General features: G+C 44.1%; 1 protein-coding gene across 13 annotated transcripts in view; it reads right to left on the reverse strand.

The window, feature by feature from the left end:
• Nucleotides 1-977: 977 nt before the first annotated feature.
• Nucleotides 978-23,814, reverse strand: part of DOCK7 (dedicator of cytokinesis 7) — a 111,223-nt gene continuing 88,386 nt past the window's right edge. For 3 of the 13 annotated variants that reach the window (XM_075037270.1, XM_075037266.1, XM_075037261.1), the window contains 16 exons: nt 22,826-22,922; nt 21,777-21,911; nt 20,929-21,081; nt 19,582-19,740; nt 19,199-19,299; nt 18,061-18,253; nt 17,340-17,483; nt 16,226-16,357; nt 15,202-15,216; nt 9,719-9,853; nt 8,254-8,343; nt 7,288-7,524; nt 6,215-6,358; nt 5,237-5,343; nt 4,013-4,180; nt 978-2,407 (listed from right to left, as the gene is read on the reverse strand). In XM_075037270.1, the coding sequence (XP_074893371.1) occupies nt 2,365-2,407; nt 4,013-4,180; nt 5,237-5,343; nt 6,215-6,358; nt 7,288-7,524; nt 8,254-8,343; nt 9,719-9,853; nt 15,202-15,216; nt 16,226-16,357; nt 17,340-17,483; nt 18,061-18,253; nt 19,199-19,299; nt 19,582-19,740; nt 20,929-21,081; nt 21,777-21,911; nt 22,826-22,922 (2,053 nt within the window). In that variant the 3' untranslated portion in view covers nt 978-2,364. Of the gene's footprint in view, nt 2,408-4,012; nt 4,181-5,236; nt 5,344-6,214; nt 6,359-7,287; nt 7,525-8,253; nt 8,344-9,718; nt 9,854-10,499; nt 13,673-15,201; nt 15,217-16,225; nt 16,358-17,339; nt 17,484-18,060; nt 18,254-19,198; nt 19,300-19,581; nt 19,741-20,928; nt 21,082-21,776; nt 21,912-22,825; nt 22,923-23,814 lie in introns of those variants that run through there. The other 10 variants (XM_075037274.1, XM_075037269.1, XM_075037265.1 and 7 more) reach the window with 7 other exon arrangements.

A 23,814-nucleotide genomic window follows, 5' to 3' on the forward strand; every position in this document is an offset into this window, starting at 1 on the left:
ACTTATCTTTTTCATTCAACTGCAGGAACAGGAAATGTTCCAAGGAAACAAAATACCATTATTTGCAACAAAATATTGGCTACAGTGTAATCGAAGGAAGACCCAGATGTCTTCCATCATACTATACAGCTGGAGAGAAACATTCTTTGTAGGCAGCTGAACAGAAAACACAAATCAGCTGGAATATGCTGAATGAAAAAAAACACTCCTCTGGCATATGGATAGATAGTATGGGGTGTATTTTTTTTGAGAATTACTCAAGTAAAGCACTTGCCACCCTTCCTGAACTAGTCACTTGCCACAGTAAGTAATGTCCTGTATGGCACATGGCCTGTAGTTTGCCGCAATGGAAAACAAAGCGTGGCTGCCCAATCTTAGCTTTCTACGATACTGCACTCGAGTTCTACGCAATTATCGAGCTGTAAGTACAGCTAAACCAGTCAGATCTACATTGACATGGGCCGTCCAGTAAAACTGAAGCGGGGGAATGGAAAGGCTTAGGTTAGAGAAGTAGTTTTTCTTCACGTAAGGAACTCCATGTGGGCTTTCCCACGTTATAACCCGTAACACAGAACTAGTTCAGGACTGCTTGTCTTCAAGGGAAACGCTCAGAGACCGGCACGCTGAGAAAAGCGCCTCGCTCACGTTACCAAAAAGCACCACCGCTATGGAGCTGTTGGAACAAAAGAGTATGGAGAAGGAGCAAAAATTGGCAAAAAGTACCACTCTCCCTTCCCCTGCGCCGTCCTGCTGGGTACCAACCATCCCACCAGGGCAGCCTGCGGTGGCTCCCAGACCTGCTCAGCAGTAAGAGGACAACCATCCTGCTACCAGCACGCTGACAGGCAGCCACTAATAACTTGAAATAAGTATCAAGAATAAAAGCGACCCTTCCCACCCTAAACCCTCCCCGCTGATGCGCAAGGGTGGGCGCTTGCTGCAGCTGCAAGTGCTAAAACAGAAGGGGGTGAACCCGAAAGAAACGTGCACCCCCCCAGCACCTTCTAATATACGGGAATGTGTACCTTAGAATTGAAGGTAAAAACTATTCAGGTTTCACAAGTCAAATACTCACAAATTGGAAGTGACTATGTATAATTGTTTGCTGTCCTCAAAGCTCGTGTATAAACCCCATTTTTTCCTTATATCTTTATATATATAAAAATGTACATTTATCCAATTTGGGTTTATATATATATACACACACGTATGTATGTATATATATGCATATTTAGGTATTTATAGAGAGAGAATAAGCTTGTGTTTAATCACATGCCACCTCTTCCACGGGACCTTGTTCAATACAGAGGAAAAATATAAAGGACTAGATTTAGGAGTTGTGTACTCGGCTCCAATTCTGGTGTTTCCTTGAAGTGCTGTTTTAGCCACCAAAACTGCTGTAAAACAGATGTTTTTCTTTACATAAACAACAATGCAAAGAATGCTTTCTATGTAAGTTAACTAAAACTGTGATATCATTTTATGTTCTTTTTCCCCGTGAAATCAGTTTCTAAATTGAAAAAGGGACACAAAAAGCAGTCTAGTCGCATGTACACTGCTAAGCTGAATTGCACATTCAAAGTTATGAGGAGATTACTGTGCTGTTTGGACTTCCTAGCTGGTGGAAATGACCACGTACACGCAGAAGTCATGCTGAAACTCCACTGGTACTGAAGGAGGTAAAGTGGTAACAAGATGTGCCTTCATTCTTCTGATGGCTACAGATGGAATTATTTTTCTTTGCAGCAATTCATATTCAGAATTACAAAGGAAAAAGGATAGGGATAATAAAAAAATCACCACTTGGTTAAGAAGTGTTACTGTAAGACTTACCTTTCTCTGAACCTTTTTCCCAAGGATGGCAAGCTCTGAAGTCCAATGCACAGGGAATTAAAGTGTAAACATTCACATATTTAATAGTACCATCAAAATAACCATCATCACTACATTAAAAACTTCAAAAATGCATTTGCTTATGGTCCTAATATAAATTAAATATATGAACTAAAAGTAAATAAATTTAACATTAGGTAATGCTATAAATAAAGGTAAATGCGTTTAGTGTACCTTTGAGTCATAAAAATGCCTTAAAAAACAGGTAAGTTTACAGCTTATCACCAATACTCTGGATACCACTGTCATGATTTTTTTTTTTTTCAAACATTGATAAGTCTACATTTGACAATTCAGAATGATTTTTGGCCACTGAACACTTTGATGGAGGAAGAGGTGTGTGGGATGTCCAGGATGAAGTCCAAGTTTTATTTCACAATAAAACTTCTTTGATTCCCAGCGCTGATAACAAGGCTCTTTCTTTTCAAAACCTTAATTTTAAGTGCTTTTTTATTTTGGTTTTTAACTCGTTTAGATATCCATTTTGCGAAGGCTCATCCTGCTGAAGGAGTCTCTGAGGGAGAGAAAATACAATGATGAGCTCATATTTTCCATGATGAAATAAGAAGCCTCATCAGATGAATGATTCTATACTTCATTTCCAGTATTTTCTACAGCTGGCTACTACAAAAATTAAGTCCACTGACATGAACTCATTGCTTTTCAAATGAATCGGTTTTGGCTCTGTGTCTGGGATCATTCAACTGCCCAAGGTTTACTGACATGAAAGCTGACAGAAAGTTTAATTCATGTGTACGTAGAGAAGCAGCACAAACCATCTGCACTACTGAAATCTTATTTAAGTAAGTCTTTCAAATAAATCTCTAGTGGAATTTGCCTGGAATACCTGTATTAGACTCCCTACACGGACTGAACTTCACAAGACTAGAAAATAATCGCCACCACAAAAGTGCTTGTGAGGTTCCCACCTGGATGGGGAGGGAAGCACTGGTACTCCCACCATCCCCAGCCAGTGAAAACTGACTCCAGCAGAGAACAGCGAGCACACAGTACATGAACGATAATGAGGGAAGCCACCTTTCTGCAATATTCAGCAGACAGAAAACGACATCAAATTCAGCTACAGAAACATCGCTAAGCACTGCTGTGTGAGCTGGGAACACTCATTTCCTTCTTCAGCCAGCACTAAGTCTTGCTCTTTTTATAACGTAGTTTTGCCAAGCTTCTCTTTTCACATTTTTTTTATGTTCCCCATCGCTCTTTACCTCTGAACTACACCTGCATGAGGAGAGGTTCAAAACCAGGGCTGTATTCTCCTAAACCAACGGCATGGACATGAGCTGCAGTCCACATTCACACCAATCTCCTAAAGGGTCTGTCGTTAAAAGCACCGTCACCGTCCCGCTCGGTGCTAACAAAGCACCTTCCAGAAAAAAACTCCCCCCCACTCACTGGTGTGAGACCACGATGCCAGGGCAGAGCAGTCTTGCTGGATTGCATTAGCCTACTTTGCTGACAGGGGACACAAAAGGAGTTGTCAAGCCAAAGATTACGTGGAGGGTACCTGCTGGGAAACACTTCTGCCCCTACTCTGGGAGCCAGAGCCTTGTTAGAAATTTGATGTACCCAAAGTCAACCTGCTCAGCCACAGCTGGTGCCAGGGGATTACAGTGCTATGGGCTCTGACCTGCTTCATACAATCCCAGTGGGGTTTTTATGTTCAGTCTCATTGCAGACGAACAAAAAGCCTGGACTCCAGCTTACCAGTCTTCCAGCATGGAAGACACTAACTATTCTTCCAGCCTGCCTGTCCCTGGAGCTCCTCATCCCAGTTTCACTGGGAACAAACAAGTGTCAAAGGCCTGCCACACTGAGGGTGGTTTTCAATCTAAAAAGAATGGGATGCAGGATGAAAACAAAAAAAAAAATTTGTCATAGATTAGGAACAAAAGGAACCATTGCAAACACCACCTACCATAACTGCTGGGAAGGGGATGTGCTCTGATGTCAGGACAGAAGGGGAAAGGGATGGACTCAGGCAAAAGAGCCATAATTGAAAACAAATAGACGTCCCAGGTTCACCAGGAAGATCAGACAACCCAACCCCCAGTTTTACACCCTCTTTATCTCTGCTGAAAGAGTAAAATCAAATATCCACCTGTGGCAAGTGACCGGCAGCACTGCCTTATACAACTGTGGAATCTTTCTATTTATCAAGGGTTGGAGAGCTTCCTTTAACCGGTGATAATTCCTTTCAAGTTCTCGCTGATACTCCTTTTGGTCTGGACCGATCAGGCTCTTGTTCTTGCGCAGAGCATCTTCGCATCTAGAAAACAAAAGCCTGTGAAACTTGGGCATGTAAAAAAGGACCTGCTTGCTACAGACTTGTTAATCTAACAGTACAAAAAATTCATTCTGTTCCTCTGGGATGACACATAATTTCCTTCTCTATCTTGTCTTTTGGGTAATAAAGACTTAGCTAAACAACCTGGTGTCCATGGGGAAAGGAGAGGGTCTCATATTTCCAATTTCCATTTCACTTCGAGTGACAACTCCTTTTTCATTTTAATTTACTCTCCAGTTACGTTTATCCTCTCTGAAGAGAAATGAAAAGCTGATCTCCACATAGCCACTTCCAGTCCAAGAGGATTTAAAGACGGATAGATCTACTGCTCTCCTCAGGAAAGATTAATAAATAGCAGACTGAGATGTTCATCAGGAACTCTTCTACTTGCAAAGAATTAATTTAAACAAAGAGTATGAAAAGAACTGTATCATCAATGCCATTTATTACATATGGGAAAACTATGCTGCCACTGGCTCTATTTGCTTGGAACATTTTTATTTCAATTATATATATATATTTTTTAATTCTTTAGTGCTTGCAAAAGATGCTGGACTGAGACTGCAGTCTGCATTACTCAAGAGGAAAGCAGAGCAGGCAGCACATTTCTTGAGAATTCTGCCAGCATGCTTCCACTCTATTTGGAGAAATTCACTTAAGAGGGAAATTAAATCTCCTGGCCAATTCAACAGTTTCTCCTGACCCTGCCAAGCTGTGAGTTCATTTGTGCCAGCGTGGCTAGTTGTGTTTTCTGAAACAGGAACACTTGTTGACAACTGAACTGTGATCACTAATTCATTCCTGATAAACAGCAAAGCCGAATGACTTCAGCCCCTTAAGTCATGGACCAGCAGCACCAGAGAAACAGGGAACCAACTGGGCAGCTGAGGAATACAGCTGCATATGGAAACTGGACAGATGGAGTTACAACGTGAATACTCCTCTCTCCCAATACCCCCTGTGTTACTGTACATGTTCCTGTCTGGTGTGGTAGTAATAACTGCATCTGGCAGGCAGTTTGAAGACAATACTCCATACCTTTTCGTGAAGTCTTTGAAACAGAGCCGCAGTTTGTTATGGTGTCTGAAGAGCTTTGGATCATTGGGTATTTCAGACAAGAAAACTTGTGCAACTTCTAACGGTCCCTTTAGGAGCAGAAGAGAAAAAGTAAGTTTCTTCAAACCATCTGTCACGTCCAATCACTGGAGAAACTTCTTGCACATAGAAACATTCGTAAAATGCACCATTTCTTTACAGAATGCATCTTGAAAAATTGCAGCTGGTAAATCTGGCATAAATCACCAAACATCACAACTGAATCTCTTTAAGGCTTTTTTTGTTTGTTTTAAATAAAACTCTGCTTTTGGAAAACAGTGTGAGAAAATGCAGAGAGCCTATACTTGTTTTCTCTTATAAGGACTCTTGACAAAGTTTGCTCAGCTCACAACTAAGCAAAGTTTAAACAATGCAGATGGAACCATGGAAGTGTTTGCCAGCACTGCAAACTCAACCCAGAACTTGAAACTCCAGCTGATTTTTTTCCAGCTTGTGCATTAGTGGAGCTTTACTCATACTCCCTCAGTTTTTCCTCAATTTTTCTCCATTCACTAGTTTTGCTTTCCATTTTGCTCAAAAACCACAACAGGACACAATCCTACTTCCACCCACCAAAGCCTGGCTAACCAAAGGGAAAGTAATAAAACTTTTTTTTTTTAAAGGGGAGAAGTAGAAGCAAGCAGAAACAACTGTGAACGCCAGGAAGGAGCAGGTAACCGAGGGAGGGCTGTCTCCTCTCAGCCACTTTCCAGATCTAACCACATTTTCAGGACTTTTGCTCAAATGGCAAAGTCACTGAGAGCAGGTGGTCTAGACCTACCAGTGACCTTAAACACATCCCATAGACTGAATGGGGAAAAAAATCCAACCTAATTTAGAAATAAGGCCCAATGCTGAGCATCCACTGCACTGAATGATATGTACTAGCCCAGTGTCTCCAGCTCAGATAACGATCCTCACCTGATTTACTGTGGTACCTACTGATCCTTGCAGCACCATCTGCAGCATCTTTGGGTCCGCAGGGTCTTGGTGGGTTGCAAAAGCCAATTCTTGTGTTTTCTTCTGCATGTCCTCTATGGCAACTTCAATGGGTGTCAAAATGATCTAAGCAAGAATAGAGTGCACTTGTTATGGCCGAGACTGCCAACCAGACACAGACTTTCAGAAACACACAGGTCACTTTGGGGTGGCACACTGAAGTGGTAGAGGACACCAACAGGACTGACAGTCGGGACAGAAGCACTTCAGAAACGCATCCTCTCTGTCCTGGTTTAGGAACATCAAGAAAAAGTTTGATTTTTAAATGTATTTTTACATCTGGGTACTCAAGAGCTTTCTAGGATTGCTTCTGAGCGGGCAGACTTGTGTCCCTTTGCGGTCACTGCGACCAGCTGCCCAGGGTTACAGCTCTATGTCAGTGCCTAAGCATTTTTCATTGTGTCCCAGCGATCACATCAGTTCCCACCTACCCTTGAAAAATAAGCTATAGGACAAATCTCTCTATAAAGCCTCAGGATCCCACTGGCCTAGGGCCATTGAGGCCATGCAAGTGAGCTGCAACACAAAGCAAAGGACACGCTGTTCAAGCAGAATGGAAGGGAGCAACCTGCATTACTACAAAGCTCACTGAGGGCCCCTGCAAATACCAGCTGCTGTGATCGGGATACACTGGTGAAAGAGGTGGCAGGACATACTGCATTTCTAAATCAGTCTGGGTTTAGTTTAGGTTGAATAGGAACAGGGAAAAGTTCAGAGGCATTCTTAAACTCAAAACGAAGGAGTCATTGCAGTGAACGACCAGAGCAGCTCACGATGGCACTGTCTGCTCTCGCTCTGTGCCGAATTCCTGCATCTTTAACAGAGAGGGGAAAGCTAGGCTGGTGATGGCCAGGAGGGTGCATCTGTGTTAATCTGACAGCGTGAAGGGACACGGCCATGGTATTAAACTACACATACAAGAGCAGATCATGCACGAGTTTCAGCAGCACCCACTTCCCTTAGTCTCAGGAAGGCCCTGACAGCACAGCCCTCACCTCCTCTTTGTGAATGACGTTTATCCTGGTTTTAATGTAAGGGAAGGCGTGGGACGTCGTCAGGATCGTTTTGCGCTTGAACTGCTCGTGCAGCTCCCCGTGAGCTCGGCCATCCAGCGTGAAGGGCGTGCAGTACATGAAACGCCGCAGGTTGTAGTTTTTGTCGAAGTAAGTTATCCTGTCCTTCATCTCGTACGTGTCAAAGTACGGCTCCACGTAGGTTATCTGAATGTAGGCCTGCAGGAAGGAACCCAGGTGGGCACAGTGAGGTACGGGTCCAGAGGAGAAGAGCCGACTCCTGCGCCCTGCTTTGTATCAGTGAAATAACTCAGATTGCTCTCTTTCCTCTTGAAGCCACCTCTGGAAGAACTAGGACTTGTTTTTGCCTTTACTCAGAAAAATCACACTCGCATTGACAGGGACCAGGGGTGCTGGTAGCTGCTCAGCAGTTTCTGGACTGGATCAAATACAGCTCACTGCCCCTCTCCTCTCATGCTCTTCACATGAAGCGTCTCCTTCCTTTCCTTGCAGGTAATGCCCTGCCCTAAGCCACAGTCCTGTTTCCTAGGCACGCTCCTGTTATTTTTGCTGCGCTTAAAGGACATGGCACAAGAGTGACAAAATGCTGCAGCTGCACAAAAGCCAGAGGCCAGTGAATGGCAAACTCCCTTCCTTCCCTGCACTCAGCAGAGACTACAGAGAAAGGCAAATGCAGCCTGGGCCTCTGCTGTCCTTTCATCTCCTCCCTTTCCACCAACCGCTACAAGGGCACGGAACGAAATGGCTAATTCTGCGCTCCTTTGCTGGGATGGTTTTCCCCAGCTCTCATCCCAAGCAGTCACAAGACGCTCTGTTCGTGGATTTCACTGCCTACTTGGGAGTGAAAATTCAGGGCAGGATTTGTCCCATTACGTTTGCATACATTCAGGGTCTGTTCTACTTCTAAACCTGTACTTGGGTTCTTACCTTGTTAGGATCTAGTTTACATTTGTCCACAGGGTTTGAGTCCTTAATCACTTCAAGTACATCTTCACCAAACCGTTCTCCGTAAAATCCCTACAATCAAGAGCAAATGCGTTGAAAGAAAATGTCAAATGCAGCCATGAGAGATGGGGGTTGGAAAGACAAAGGCATATTCAGGGGAGGCGAAGCTCCACATGCCTTCAACAGTAGCTGTGCCGGAGCTGAATGTGATCTGCTGAACCTAGGAGAATGAAATCAGTCGCATTCCAGGGGCAACAGGAAAAAACAAGCCTAACACCCTGGAAGGCAGGAGAACTCGGGAGCCTTCCAGCTGCACGCACACACGCTGCGTGGTTCCGAACAAGCCATTTGAGCTCGCTGTGTGTCTGTGAGCTCAACTGAAAACTGGGGTCAATACGAGATCTGCCTGGAAATCAGGTGCCGCATCAGAGCACAGCTTTGCTGGGCTGGGTGAATGGCCAGGTTCTGAACTCAGTTTCATGGGCTTAAACCTCAAACAACGCTGCTGCTTCCAGCGCAACGTGACAGCAGCTAAATTGTTGTGAGCAACAACGTGACATCAGATCTGTTCTAGCAAATAAAATAGGGCCAGGTCTGCCCTCTGGGCCCTACGAACAAGTAGCGTGGCACGGCCCAGACCCATGCTGCTGAACACTCTTCCTCTCCCGCTGGGGATGGCCTCATACGTGCACAGATGAGAACAGTCTCTGACCCATGCTGTTCCCCAGGCTGTGTTAAGACATTGTCTAGACACAGGTTAGTTGGCAAAAAACCAGGCCAGGCTAACCGTTACACAGTACGGATGATCACTGGGTGGTACCCGGAGCTGCACCCAAGCCCCAGTTAGATGAATCGAGAGTTGCCTTTGCTTGTTCACGGCTGAAACAAACTTCAGACCTGTGATGTCCCACCTCAGGGGCTCTGAAATTCAGCCACCTTAGAGGGTTCAATCTCTAGGAGTAGAGGAACATGATGTGAAGGCAACAAAATGACAGCAAAATGCAATACTGTCTGAAAGTCAGATCCTGGAAGACAGCTCAACCTTTTTTCAAGCCCAGGTCATCATATTCTCACCAGGCGGCTGAAGAGAAATGCAAACACAGGATGATGCGCTACAAATTCTCGAATGATCTTGCTGCAAGATCAGGGAAAACCTGTGGGACCCCTCTCCCTCCATTCCTCCCACCTCCTGCAGCGGTGGCACCAGCAAGAGGACAGGAGACGTCAGGCCACTGCATGGGGCTCCGCAAACTGTTCCGCCAAGTGACTTGTTTCTCTAAGCTCAGCCTTGCGTCAGTCTCCAAGAGGCACAGCGCTGGTTTTGCCCAACGATTTTCATTTCCGCCGCTTCCTGTAATTTGGTAACGCGGCTCTCAAATAACTGATGCAACAATAGTTAAAACTGCAACTCACGGACAGAATTTGAGGTCAGCCACAATCATCTCACCTCGAGCCTATGGGAAATTTCAGCTAACTTTGTTATCGCGGGTTCCTTGTAAACAAACTCTTGCTCATCCAGGTCTCCAAATTTAGTTCCATAAAAACCGACCCGGAAGTAGGTGCCAAACATCCTCTTTCCATCCTAGGTTTGGAGAAACAAAAGGTTATTTCAGTGTGGAGACATGCATACCCCCGAGCACAGCTGCAGGCAGACTCCTGAATTTATGCAAAATAAAAAAGAAATTAAGAAACAAAGGAAAAAAATAGAAAGAAAGAAGGGAAAGAAAAAACACACCTGGAACTCAGCATGAATGCGTTTAGCAGCAAACACCGCAATGAAATTATAAACTAACATGGAATTATATGGATCAGTTAGGACCATTAGCCCAACCCTGCAATGACTTTTCCCACCCCAGGAGGAGTCTGGGGGTGTTGGATGTCTCTGAGGAACAGCCAAAGGCAAGTCCCTTCATTTGGGTAATTATTTCAGGCTCTCCAAATCCTGTGCAGACACCCCTTAGCCTGGTCTGTACCCTGTAGGCAGCAGGGAGGATATTGCACACAGACACCCCTGAAAATCACCCACACCGGAGCCCCCGTAATCCACTCTCAAGTAATTGCAGGATTGGGCCGAAGTCATTGTCTGGTTCACTCACACACACACGCAGGTGCTTTTTAAATAGCATGTCAACTGGAAGGTGTTACGTTCTCTTCTAGTAACTAACATCTAGTAAAGAGGGCCAAAGTCACTCCTGGTGAAAGCAGATGCAATCCATTGTATCATGTACCTGCTTCCATTTGAGCCAGTGGTGAATTTGGCCCAGAAATGCAACAAAAGTAGAGAAACAAGAAAGATTTTTGCTGGAAAAGTAACGAAGAAAATCTGATTGAGAGAGAGAGAGAGAGAAGAAAACACTTTAAAAATAAATCAGACCTTTGATTTTTGTTAAAAAAACCTCACGCTGCATGCACAAACCAGAATGCCTTTCAGCAAGAAACTCTAAAATGTTCACCTTTACTCTCGTGAGAAAGTGTGATGTAGTATATAATGCTCCATGTTTCTGAATCTGGGCTAGTGTTTGGTTTCAAACAGCACTTACAGATGTCCTGGCTGCCGTGTATGATTTTTTTTTTTTTTTTTTTAGTATTTTGCTATGGCAAAACTGATCTCTTGTGGTGATGGTGAACATGATCCATGGAAGGCAAAGAGGATAAACAAGCCAAACTAAAATAAATAAGAAAAAAAACCCTCAGGCAAACTCGAGAGATTGGAAAAAGCACTGTCACAGCAAGCCACCGCCTTCTCGTGGCCTGGAGGAAACTCTGGGCTGTCACGCCGGAGCTGCCCGGGCACGGCTTGGCTCCTCTTGCCTGAGGCACAGCCAGGAGGATGCGGTGTTGCTTTTTTGGGGCGAGGGCTGCTGCTCGCCCCGAGTACCTTCAGTGGGGCAAAGCTGACTGATGCCCAGCTCTGAAGTGGAAGTGAAGCCTGAAGCAACCAGAGCCAGCAGCAGCCTTGCTTAATAACAGCAAGCCACATCTTGGCTTTACTATGGGACATCGGCAGATACAAATTCATCGGCTCTGCTCTGGCAAGAGCACGGACACATGCCCCAATTTAGGAAAACAAGGAGTCGCACCAAGAGCTGCTCATAAGCTTAATGTGGGGCAGGCGGCTCCTTGGACCCCTGGTCTAGCCTGTCCCTCGGAGCATCCCTCCTCCAGAGAGGGACTTTTCTCCAGCTCCACCTGCCAGCGTAGACTACAGGGTTTCGTCACACCACAGCCATCCCCAGAAGCACCTCCCAGTGTGTGACCCTGTTCTGCAAAGCTATTCTGTTTTATTGGAAGTGCCATCTGGCAACATCTGGTGGCTATTTCCCTGGACTCCCTGTCTTTCTTCAGTGCCCGTCCCTCTGGACCCATACAGGAATGAGCAGCCTACTGAACCCTTAATTTACTCATCGCTGCCTTTTCAAAGCCGCAGTTTTGGACAATATTACCCATCCTAAAATCCCTCAATGCCCAGCATTTCCAGCTTGCTGTGCTGTTTTTTTTCAATTCAAGGTAGCAAGAAGTCTCCCTAACAGAACTGCCATACGAAACAGCTCCCCAAACCTTACACGGGGCCTGGGCACGCTCCACGTGGAAGTTGGTGGGATCCTGCCCCAACCCACGGACACAGGGCTGGCCCCAGTGATGGAGGGGACGCTGCTGCTCTTCTAATTCATGTGCTTTTTCCTACCTACTCGGCGAGTGACTTTCACAGTATGAAGCATGTGCAGAACCTGGTTCCTACAAGGTGAGTATCTGCCATGTGGACATCTGCCCAGACAGCTATTCGATACAGGCAGCGTTCATTTATGTTGCTGTAAAAATAACAACGAGGGAGGAAGAAAATGCTGTCTGTTGATCAGCATAAATGAACAAGGAGTTCTGGTGGCATTTACTAAATGCCTAAAATAAGAGTAATGGGGCATTGGGAAGTCCCAGGAGTGGTAGCAGCAGGGAAGCCCGGTGAGATTCAGTGCCCCCGTGTGAAGGCAGCTCCCAACTTAGGCGCTCCTTTCATCGTCATGAAGACCAGCTGCACTGGCTTTTCCTGATAAATCCAGGAACTCGGTTATCATAAGGATCCCAGGGAGAAGAGCTGGCAGCGAGGAGCACTGGTTAGCCCATCATGCGACAGCAAGATCTCCCCACAAAGCCCTGGATCCATCAGCCATGAAATATATGTGACTCATACTGGGGGATCTGTACCTGGGAGCAAAGGGATGGAAATAAACTTCTTCTGGAGAGCAAACCCCTACGGGCCATTCCATACCTCACACACACATTCAGTAGCTGCCAGTCCCCTGAGATTAGGAGAGCTCAGTTTCATGCCTGGCATTAAGAATATGGGATGGCTCTGTACTAGGGTCTTTGAAATTTAGCCAATACCGAAGTCTATCTAATCATAGTACTGAAAACAAACCAAATAACTTAAAAATACTCCATGGTCTTGTTTCTGAAAAGAGCTAAAAATGCAGATATGAGGGAGAAATTATTAAAAGCATTTTATCTCCTATTATTTTATGAAAAATAATAGGTCTTTGGGAGGAGAAGAGAATGAAGGTGAACACTGAATAGCCATTACAGAACTGGCAGAGCAGATAACAGCCACCATGATTTATGAAGGTTCATGATTTGTTATTATGCATGGTAAATACCTTTCAAAATTGCTGGGAATAAAGTTTTAGAGTTATCTCTTGCACGCACACAAAAAGCTTTGCCAACAAGATTTGAAAAAAATCAGACACAAGAGTGATCGTCTGCTTTCTTCACCAAGACCAACACAGCAGCAGCTGCCTGAAGACAGAGTCAGCCTGAGGTATGTAGGAATAAAACTAACTCCTTCAATACACACTGTGCAGAATGCAAAATCCAATCATTTTTACCAAACTGATCACTGTTATTTTCTTGCTCAATTTTAAACCAAGGTCCTTTGCAGTGTTGCCAACTATTACAAGTCTTCCAATATTGATTTTTTGAGAGTACCAGCTCCTGGAGTCCTGCTATTTGATGGCAACCTCACCCTGCACACTCTCAAAAATGCTTTAAAAAGCATTTTTGAGTTCTCATGGCATAGCATGAAAAGATTTTCCCTAACAACTTTCCTAACTGGAAAGTAAACAAAAAGAACTAATTCAACATTTATTCAATGAACAAACACACAAGCAGAAAACCCCACCACTTGGTATGTTTAAGCAGATCTCAGAAATCATTGGTGCCAGATTCAGGCTACGTCAGTGCTTGTAGTTGGCAATACTACTTTCCTTGTGACATGGGGGGCGGGTCCCGCTGTTGGCATAGCTCTTTGGCAAAATGAAATTGGGGTTTCCACAGTGTAAAATAAAAAAACAAAAAGGGGAGTCGGGGGGGGAAGAGAGAGGGGGAAAAAAAAAAATTCCACAAGTAGGAACTTACCACAACAGACAATAGTAAGAGTGGGGAGGAGGGTCAGCAACCAGGGCGATAGAGGAGAAAACAGAAAGTATTTAATTAGGGAAATTCCAAAAAACAAACAAGCAGCAAATTGGCAGCAAATAAACTTTAAAATAAAAAAGGGTGAGCATCAATTAAAGTATTTAAAATAAGGAAAAAGGGCAAAACATGCAACAAATCTGAAAGCTACAAAGCACAAAGATCAGAAAAAGTGTGGCAATGAAGGAGCACGATGACAGACGAGAACTGAAACCATGGATGTCTTTTACCATGCAGTAAAACATGACTGAGTGATGTTAGAATCATAACCAATGACAGGATTTTCTTCAGGGGTCGATTTAGGGGCAGACTAATCAAAATAGATGCTCACAGGCCTTCACATTTGTTGGCTATTGAACACACATCATTTACACCCCTACAACATGTACTCTGGATTGCTGTGCTGCCTCCTCTGCCGGGACTTTTCACAGGAACAAGTAAACGATTTACAGGGCCAGCCCTTAAGTGTCAGTGTTTACTTTTAAGCTACTGGATTTCATTTCTTCCTAGGCTGGAATTAAAACTGATGTTCAGACACCAGCAGCCCAAATTATTTATGTCACACAATGTCAAAGAAATTTGGTCTTGGCCCCAGTTCAAGTGTGGGCTTCAATGCTCTCCCGTGGTGGAAACCTGGAGTGAGATGGCCCATACTGAGTTGCCTGACTCACAAAAAAAGCAGAGATAAACTGGACAGCTGACGTCTAAGCAAATAATGTAACATCATATTCACTAAACATTTAAAATGTCTTCTGAGACTTCTCGACGCTCGTGTACCCACTGTGTTGACTGGACTAGGGCCTGCGTTACCCAACTCGCTGTGCTGTGTGCGACTGCAGATGAAGCTGACTGCTTTGTCTATTTTTAATCCATATGTGTGGTTCTCATAGTGTGTGTTGTAGAAATGTGAGCAAACAGCCTCTACAAAAATGAAAGCAGCAAAACTGACTCCAGTTAACACGACCAAGCTATTTTACTGCCAGATAAACAGCTACATAACATATTGATTGTTCTTAAACAAACAGAACGAAGCAGCCTATTCTCTGAGATATGGTCTGCACATGCAGTAAACCAGTTTTGTGTTTCAGTACCTCTGAGCATTATTGCTTAAATCGACCCCTGTGGGTGGGGTGAAAATATGGCATGAAGGGATGATATTCTGTGTCAATGCTGATGAAAAGAAATATAAACAAATTATAAAAACAAACTAGTAATGATACAGTGGCTCATTCACCAAAGAACCTCATTAGTGGAACACATCAGCATCCATGCACTACCTACAGCTTCTTATGAAGAATTTCCTACTACAACCACAATCGGTTTATTGGTATTTCTTTGGTTAATGAATTGTTTTAACAGCAGACAGCAACAGAAATACCCACAACTAGCACATGTGGGCAAGCGTTGGCGTGAGTCATCTGAAAAAATCTATTAGTGTTCTTTACTAACTAAAATGGAGTTACCTACCTCCCAGCCAGTACTCTGTGTAATAAAAAGTAAAAAGCGCATGTCACAGAAACCAAAAAAAAGTTTCAAAGGCCAAAACATGACCATCAACGTAAGGTATCATAAACCTGAAATGGTTTCAATAAGTCATCATGCACCCAAAATGGCCTTCTCTGGCCCAGAAGGACACTCAATGATTGTCCTCTATCGGTTCATTTAACCTCAGGAATCTGGCAATGCCAGAACACAGAGAAAACCACCAGACCCTCAGCTGGATCCTATGAAATCCATGTACTAATCAACATCTACGGAGGAGCTGATGGCAGCATAAGGGTAACTGCACCAACAGACAAACGACGTACCCAGCAGCCCATGACCAGAAAGCTGACTGGGGTGGGGGGATCGGAGCAGCACTGGCATGTACTGGAGGAGGGTCTGCCGGGTCCTTGCCTGCCCTGACAGAAAGGCACGCACCCAGCAGCCCTCTCCTAGAAGATAACACGTGCTTCTTGAGAGTTGCCAAGTGCGCTCGTCTCCTGCTTAGCTGAGGTCTGTCGAGCTTTGTGAGGGTCGGTAACTTCTGATGACTCTCATCAAATACTCAGCACCTAAGCTGGTGGGTTTTGCACCATCTAAGCTTCGAAAGGTTCTATCAATAATTTATCCACCATATGAGCAGACAAATAAAACCCCAACATTTCTGAATGTTACCTACCGGACTAAAGGCAAGATACAGTTGTTTTTCCCAGCATGCAAAACACAGTTTAAAACAACATTTGAAAGGATAAACTGCCAGATGATTGGAATTTTTAACTCTTGGATATTTCTGAAGTTACAGTGAAACTTGGTATGTGATGTTCTCTCATGTTAAATGTCCAGAGAGAAAAAAATCCTGTTAGTGATCCTTGCATTTACTGTGGGTCACCATTTGTCAAGTCTCATGTAATCTGATTAGAATAGTTTTTCCTCAATAGGTAGTTTTTATTTCCTGAGCATTTGAAGTTTCTTCACAATTCACATTGCAGCTGAAAATTCAAATCATTACCTGGTGAACAATCTTGCTGAATGCTTCCTGGAGTTTACCATGAATAGTAGATAGCTTCTTGGCATCTCTATTAGCTTCATGAATAGGAATAAGGACTTTGTAAACCTCATTAACTGCTTCATACATGCCAGCCTACAAAAATAAGGTCCATCAGATTGCTCCATCAATTCAACAGTAGGAATAATACATACTCTCAGCATTTAAATTATAAAACTGCAAAATGAAAAGGTGGCTTAGATACCACTGTAATGTAATCAGCATTTTTTCTTAACATATACTCATACATGAATGGAATAAAATCCTCAGTTACCCTTGAAATCAAGAGCCTAATGCATTACACATTGCTACTAGAAATAAGATTATTAACAGAATCAAAACTAGGATATTTTGGATGGATATATGCACAAGAGCACAACAAGCTAAATAGGATCCTAACCAAATCTATGGGAATTAAATATGGAAGCTTAAGCACACAGTACAGCTCATTCTATTTAGCACATCTTCAACCTAAGCAACTTCTGCATCCCCTTTTGGCACTCCATGAGATGGGCTTCGTGAAGTTTCCTTAGGATGTCTCTAATGGAGGGCATCCAGCCCATCGCAGGCTGAGACACTGCATGGCAAGGCTCAGCCAGCCCACAGCACGGGTTCTAGGTCTTTGCCCTGGAGTTATTGCTGCTTGTACTTAAACGCACTGAATGATATTTCATGTTGTGTTGTGGGAAATAATTCACTTGCTTTCCTTGGTTTCTGATGGATACACTACTACCAGCTCATTAACACTGCTCACACAAAGCGCTCGGCCCACTCTTTTAGAAGAGGAGGAAAAACATTACGGCCTTTCTTTGCTATTGTGAACTCCCAAATGTGCAGTGTTGAAGTGAAAGACACTGGAAACACACAAAAGCCTCTTGGTCCCAGGTCCCATTCTTTGCACAGTTTACTCCAGAGGGCAAAACAGGGCTGTCTTGAACAACTAAAACTCCAAATGCTCCATGCAAATTAAGCTGGTATAATAGAATTATACAGGCTAATAGAGAAAACATTTTCCTTCATATTGCCCAGCAGTGTAAGATTGCTGAAGAAGATAGGTAAAGAAATTAAAGTCTTCTACCATGGAGAAAGATGCTGCAGCCTGTTCCAGCAATCCCACCAGACCAGCTTCTGTGAAATACTTTCCAGAACAGATACCTTCTTCATCTGGTGACACAACATCATCAGAAACTGCTGACTCTTCCAAAACATTGGAAGATATGTTCTAAGGAGATACAATGTAGATAAAATATTTTTACTCAATTTAAACAACATTCAACACTTGCAATACTTTGAAAGCCAGCTGATTTTCAGCCAAATCCTAAAATTTTAAAGAGGCAGCTTTCACGTGCATTTTATTCAATTTCCTTCTGAACGAGCACGGTACTTCAGCACATGCTTAAGCTAACTGGACTGGACGACCTATACATTCAAAGCGAAGTACGCGCTTGTTTGCTCTGCTCAGTATTGTCCTGCTTAACCTTACTAGTCACAGGAACCACTTTCATCAACTGCACCCACGACACGCTGGCTAAATCGAAGAAGTTAAAATCCCATGACTTAAATGGAGAAATGAGAAGAACTGGATTCATTCAGACCACGGATGTAAAGACTTAGGGGAACCAAGACAGTCTTCAAGCATAGTAAAAATTTTCAGAAGTTGCTGTAACGCATTCTCCCCAAAACAAACTGAGTACGTGCAGTACGAATATGTAGGCACAGTAACACCTGGCACGTGGAGAGACTGTATCTCAGCAGCAGATGACAAAACCCAAAAGTACATTACGGAGGATAATTCCCACCTGAAATGTAACACACCCTACAGGCAGGTATTTTCGGTCTTCCAGCATGCTTAGATATTCAGCCACCAAGGCTGCAGAGTGGACCAGGCACTGGGCTGATTCAGCATGATTGCTCCTCTCGGAGTGCTTTCCAGCCATGTTCTGCAGCCACGTCAAACGCAGGTCAGGGGAATTCTGATAGCCCTTTGCAATCCTAATTGAAAAGAAAACGTCTGTGATTAGTATTTAGTTACTTCTACTTAAATAATAACCATTCTCAGTGCTACGCTATCCAGAAATACATGACATAAGAAGCTATATAGATGGAAAGTTACCCTACATTACTTCAGAAATTTCTGAGCCAGTTAGAGGCAGGCAAACAACTGCAACTACCCCCAATGGCACAACGCTTTTATGGGGGACTGCTGAAGCTCTTGACCAAAGCGCCTGTTTCACTTGGAGACTGGCAGTAAGCCAAAGGTGTGGGACAATCGGAGCAGACCTGCCTGGTTGCTTATGACAAAATCTCTGCCACCTTCTAAGAAGCCTTCAGGACCATTTGTGCAGACCACACCATGCAATTTGGTAGTCGGGATGTTAACATGGCTCTGGTATATCTTTTGCATATGGAGACCATCATATGTACCATCACCAAAAAGCCTTTTCTGCAAGCAGGTCCTGGAAGATCCTGAAGTTTTCCCTGATGTAAGCAGGGAGAGTTCTTTACTCAGGTGGAGGAGAAGATTGTTAGAGACTGCTGGGGAATGCAAACTACTTTTATCCAAGATAAGCTACATAAATGCCAAACAAAACTGCATTCAAACACAACAGACAGGTACATATTGGTCCATGAGCACTGAGGCCTGGAACTGCTCCAAAAACAAGCTCCATAAGGGCTGAAATGTGCAACATCTGAGTCCAAAACCAAACAGCAAGAAGCTGTGCTGCTTTGAGGTGAAATGTGAATCATGGCAAGCAGTTTAAAACACGATTAAGTTCAAAGTAAAATAACTGCTAATAAAAACAAGCACTCAAAGTTCACAGCAATACGATACCTCACACCCTAAATACAGGAAGTGCAGCAGGTACTAAGTTGTTCAAACACCATGTGGAGCACTGACATCTACTGTCCTTACAGCGCAATGGTTATAAACTCTACCTGTACATTAGGTCAATCAGCATTTCTGGATCTTCCTGGTGCTCCTTCATTTTAACCGTGTCAGAGAGGATCATATGGAGGTTGAACACCAGATCCTGGACCTGTAAAAAATATACTGCTGTAATGAACTGGCAATGGGAATCGAACTAATCACTGATATGTTTAGGACCACAGTCGCTCTGAACCTTTGTGTGTTTGCACCTTGTTGTCAGAATTAATCAAGGACCTGGGTTTTATGTACTAAGGTGATTTTAAAAAAAAAAAAAAAAAAAAAAAAAAAGTACCTCCTTCAGGGAATGCATGCAAATTCCAGCTCTAGATGAAGGTTTAAGCACAGCCTGTTAATGAACTACACATTACTTCTCTTGTAGTATTTCTTTTACCTGATCAGGAAATGTTGTCTCCCTAAGTTCCAGATCTTCTTCAGCATATGTCAAAATAGTCTTCAGGGAACGTCGCAAAAATTCTTCATTGAAGTTCTGCGATGTCCCCACCAGGGATGAGAGAGACATGGTCACCTGCATTTTCACTCTGGCAAAGTTCTGCAAGAGATATTGTTACGGCATTTCAACAACCTGGAGATACTGCAACAGTCTGCTGCAACATCAGTGCTCTGGTCATTGTACCCTCCTCCTGAAAGATACCCGATACAAAAAAGAAAACTCAAGTTTTGCAGAAAGGGCTGTCTCAGAGCAGTGATTACAATAAACCTCTGGTGCTGCTGAACTTCATAACCTGATGACAGCATTATTTAGTTCCAGGTGAGGATTATCCTGCAGAAGTTTTAGTTTTTTCTCCTTCTGCATGCTCTCCTCTCACATACCCTGAAGAGGACAATGCTCAACTCCCTCCTGTGATACAGCTTTCATTCCAGACAGTTGCTTTTGGTTTGGTCTAGCCTAAAAACTGGAGTCACTGTTAACTCACTGCTATCGATCCACTAATAGTCCCTGGGCCCAGAACCAGTGGGTGCCTCCAGTTCTGCTACTCACTGCGGGGGGACTGTAACCAAAACAGTGTAAACAAAGATGTCTGGAGGAGCACTCTGTGATACATAGCTACATGTATGCCTGCAAAATACCAGCTGGAAGAGTTAAGATGAGAATTTTCTTGACAATTTAAAGTGCACATGGGTGGGTCAAGCTAAGATGTAGTTAGAGGTAAAGATCTGAATGAAAACAAAATCCCAGCATTGCTAACTAACCTCCCCTAACACAGACCTTTCAGAAAGGGCACACATATTAGCTGTGACACAGAAAGGGCTGTGTGGCTATTTCTGCTCTCACCTAGAGGTGTGTGAAAACAAAGCAGAGGTGAGTTCCTCCAAACAGCCTCTCAAATGCAAACTGTCCAATCTGAAGAGTAGGCAAACCTTCCAAACTGACAGGTTTGGAAGCTGGTGGACATTCCAGGCAGGGCTCTGCATCTCTCTACAAACTGACATGAGAGGCAGCTCGCCTGCAAAGATAATCTGGGCATACAGCTCGGACGCTGACACTGGAGACTGGACACTCCTGCTATGCACTGACCAGCACTGCGAGGTACTGCAAGATCAGGAGCTTAGCAAAATCATGCCACTGCTGCGTGCCTCTCTTCCCTTTGCATGTCATGCTCATTTCGATGGTAAGGCCTCCAACAGCCTTTCTCCCACAGGAATACACGGAGCTCCATCCAGCAGTCCCCAACCAGTTTACACATAATAACTTAATGAAATGCAGCAGGATACTCACATTCCCAATCTCAAAGTTTTGCCTCATCAGAAGGTAAAGAGAGGCACTTGCATGCGACCGTATCGTGCTGATACTGCTGCTACAGTGTCTCAGGAGCCTCAGGCACAGATCTGCACACTGCTCAGTCTCTTCTTCAAACAGCAGCTCAGGGAACTGGGAAAACAGCACATGAGAAAATTAGTGCTTGGACAGACAGGAACGAGCACTCAGGCAAAAAACCAGGGCAATCCTCAGCAATGAGCATACACTGGCATTAGAAGAAGTCTGTTTTGTGGGGAATGATGTTAATTTGAATCACTTCACTTTTACAGTAAGGCAAAGAAGACTCACTGGCAGCACTGGAAGGGAACTCATTTTACCTACCCCCACAACTTGCTCCTACATCTACACCCTTAGACTGATTTACATCAGTTCCAAAAGCTCAGGCTTAAAACATTGAGTTTTTCCCAGTACACCTACAGAAACTGGGAAATTGTTTAAATTATGGGCCCAGTAAAACACATCAATTTTAACTGAGGCTCATACAGCTTAAATTCCACCTGTGTTTTGTGCTCCGTACTTGCTAGGAGCCTCTGACCACCTGCCGCCAGCGAGCAGGAACCCACACCACATTCAGGGTCTGTGAACTGTACTGTGGCATGCAGCCGTCAAACCCAAAGTGCATAAATACAGGTACTGATCGTGAAAACCAGTCAGGTTTTATCAGCCCCCAGACCACACTTCCTGCATATCAATACTGCACAAAATAGTAAATGCTTGGTGAAGTGACTCCAATGCAAAGGAAGAAAACAGTCCCACCCTCCATCAGCATTGCTCAGAATATAGTATAACATCTGCAGAGAATTCACCTTTGAAACCAAAGCCCTCTGTGTGGCGAAGCAGTGTTGGAGATAAAGTGCACTTTGGTTGCAGGCCATGCTGTGCAGAAGCACTTTCAGCACCCCACCGAGGATACTCTCTTTGGACTCCGTCACAGAAACAGTCTGCAGTCAAAAGTAAACCAAGAGTTGCATGAGCAAAAATTAACCTCCTGTGTGTGTTTTCGTGCGTGTGTGAGAGAGAGAGAGAAAAGAGAGAGAGAACAACTCTGCTTTGGCATGGAGAAATTACCCACTTAGCTGGGCCTGCAAAACAGTCACATTACTGAATCAACCCTCAGCCCCCAGGTACTGAAAACCTGACCCATGCGCTAATGCTGGCGGAACGATGACGCTTTCTACCCACTGAGGCTCCGACTTTTGGGGACCTTGTTCTACTAGAGGAAAAGTCTGTAGCTGGCTTCTAGGTGCATTATTCAGGTGCAAGGTGCAACCCTTGGGATTCCTGGGTCTCTCTGTGGCTCAGAGGTGGATCTGGTAAGTCTGTTACTGCCTGCTTCCAGTCCGTGCCCAGGTTTCATTTGTACAGAAAGCAGGGGACAAAACTGCCATGTGTCCTCGCTCACCCGTGGCGAGTGAGGAAATAGCTGGGCTGTGCACACAAACCACGGAGCCTGGAAGCTTTCCTGCACCGTGTAAAGTAAGTACAGATACAGGAGGCTGACCTGGAACCTAATGACTTGAGGCAGATTTGGAAAGAACTAGAGGAATTGGTTAGAAAATGTCAGGACTTGGAAACTTTTACAGTTCATTGCTGAGTTTTAGAACAACCACTTCTTATAGTACAAAAAGGGAACAACTTTCAAAAAGACTGAAGGAAGCTACTACAGCGTAAAACCAGATTGTTACGGGCTGAGGATTAGGAGAGGCATTACCACCCTCCCCACTGCAGCTGGGGACTTGAACAGTTCTGACAGCATTCAGGCAGTTAAGAGCAGCAGGAAGGTTTTGTTTAACAAACTGCTGCCTGGCCAGGTGGTCGTAATGTTAGTACATCTCTATTTTCTTATCAACCTTACCTGTACAACTATCTCTAGTGTATCCAAAATAATCAGATTGGCTTCCGTTGCAAGATTTCCATCGATAAGTGCCTCATGTTCTATCTCTGCCCTTGATCTAATCAGAGAAAAGAAAGCAATAAAAATTACTTTCTGTTTAAGAAGTAGACCTACATATTTTCCAGTCAAAAATATGTTCTCATTAGCAGGAAACTCCCAGTTACAATTTGTATAGTTATTGCTGGACAACACTACAAGGATATTTCAACGCATCCATTAAGAGGACAGGAAGAAAGACTTGGTTTTTTACATATACAAACTTACACAGGATTTACGTTCATCATGCTAGGAGAGATCACACTACTTCCTGACACTTGTTACTCTCCCAGGAACACAACAACAGTTTAGAATCAAAGTCCAACTCAAAACCGGTTTAGTAGCATCGTTAGGCATGCAACAGCACAACCAGGAACAGAACATATGGGTTTATGTTATAGGCTATGGACACAAGGTGGTGCTACACGAGCTAGTATATCTGCACCGTTGATCCCGGCAGCTAGACTGGTTGTAGCTGAGGGTGCAATCTTTGTCCCTTCAAGCGACATTACGTTACAGTTCTTGAAGAATATCTGCCTCTCCAAGAAAAACGACAAAATTTTGCTGTTATATGCCAGGCACTTACTTTCCTGGAAAGTCTTACAAAGTTCAAACACCTACTCACGCCGGTGGCCCCAGGAATTCAGCAGCAACCACCTAATTTCACTGGCACAAGCCGCATTTGGCAAAGATCCAGTGGTATATTTAACAAGCCCAGCTATGGCCTGCCCTACCACAGGTGCCATCTCCGACAGACTCATGCCAAGGCAAATCACAGCAGGAGCGTGACCCATGGGAACTGACAAAATCCAAGCAAAATACACAACAAAGTGGACGGCAGCCGAGTCTGCTCTGGGACCTGTATTGCAGCAACCCTCCCCTGCCACGCTGCTTCCTCTGGGAGCTGGGTCATA

The sequence above is a fragment of the Buteo buteo genome, chromosome 10 (genome assembly GCF_964188355.1).
Source record: "Buteo buteo chromosome 10, bButBut1.hap1.1, whole genome shotgun sequence".
In the NCBI taxonomy this organism is placed as follows: Eukaryota; Metazoa; Chordata; class Aves; order Accipitriformes; family Accipitridae; genus Buteo; species Buteo buteo.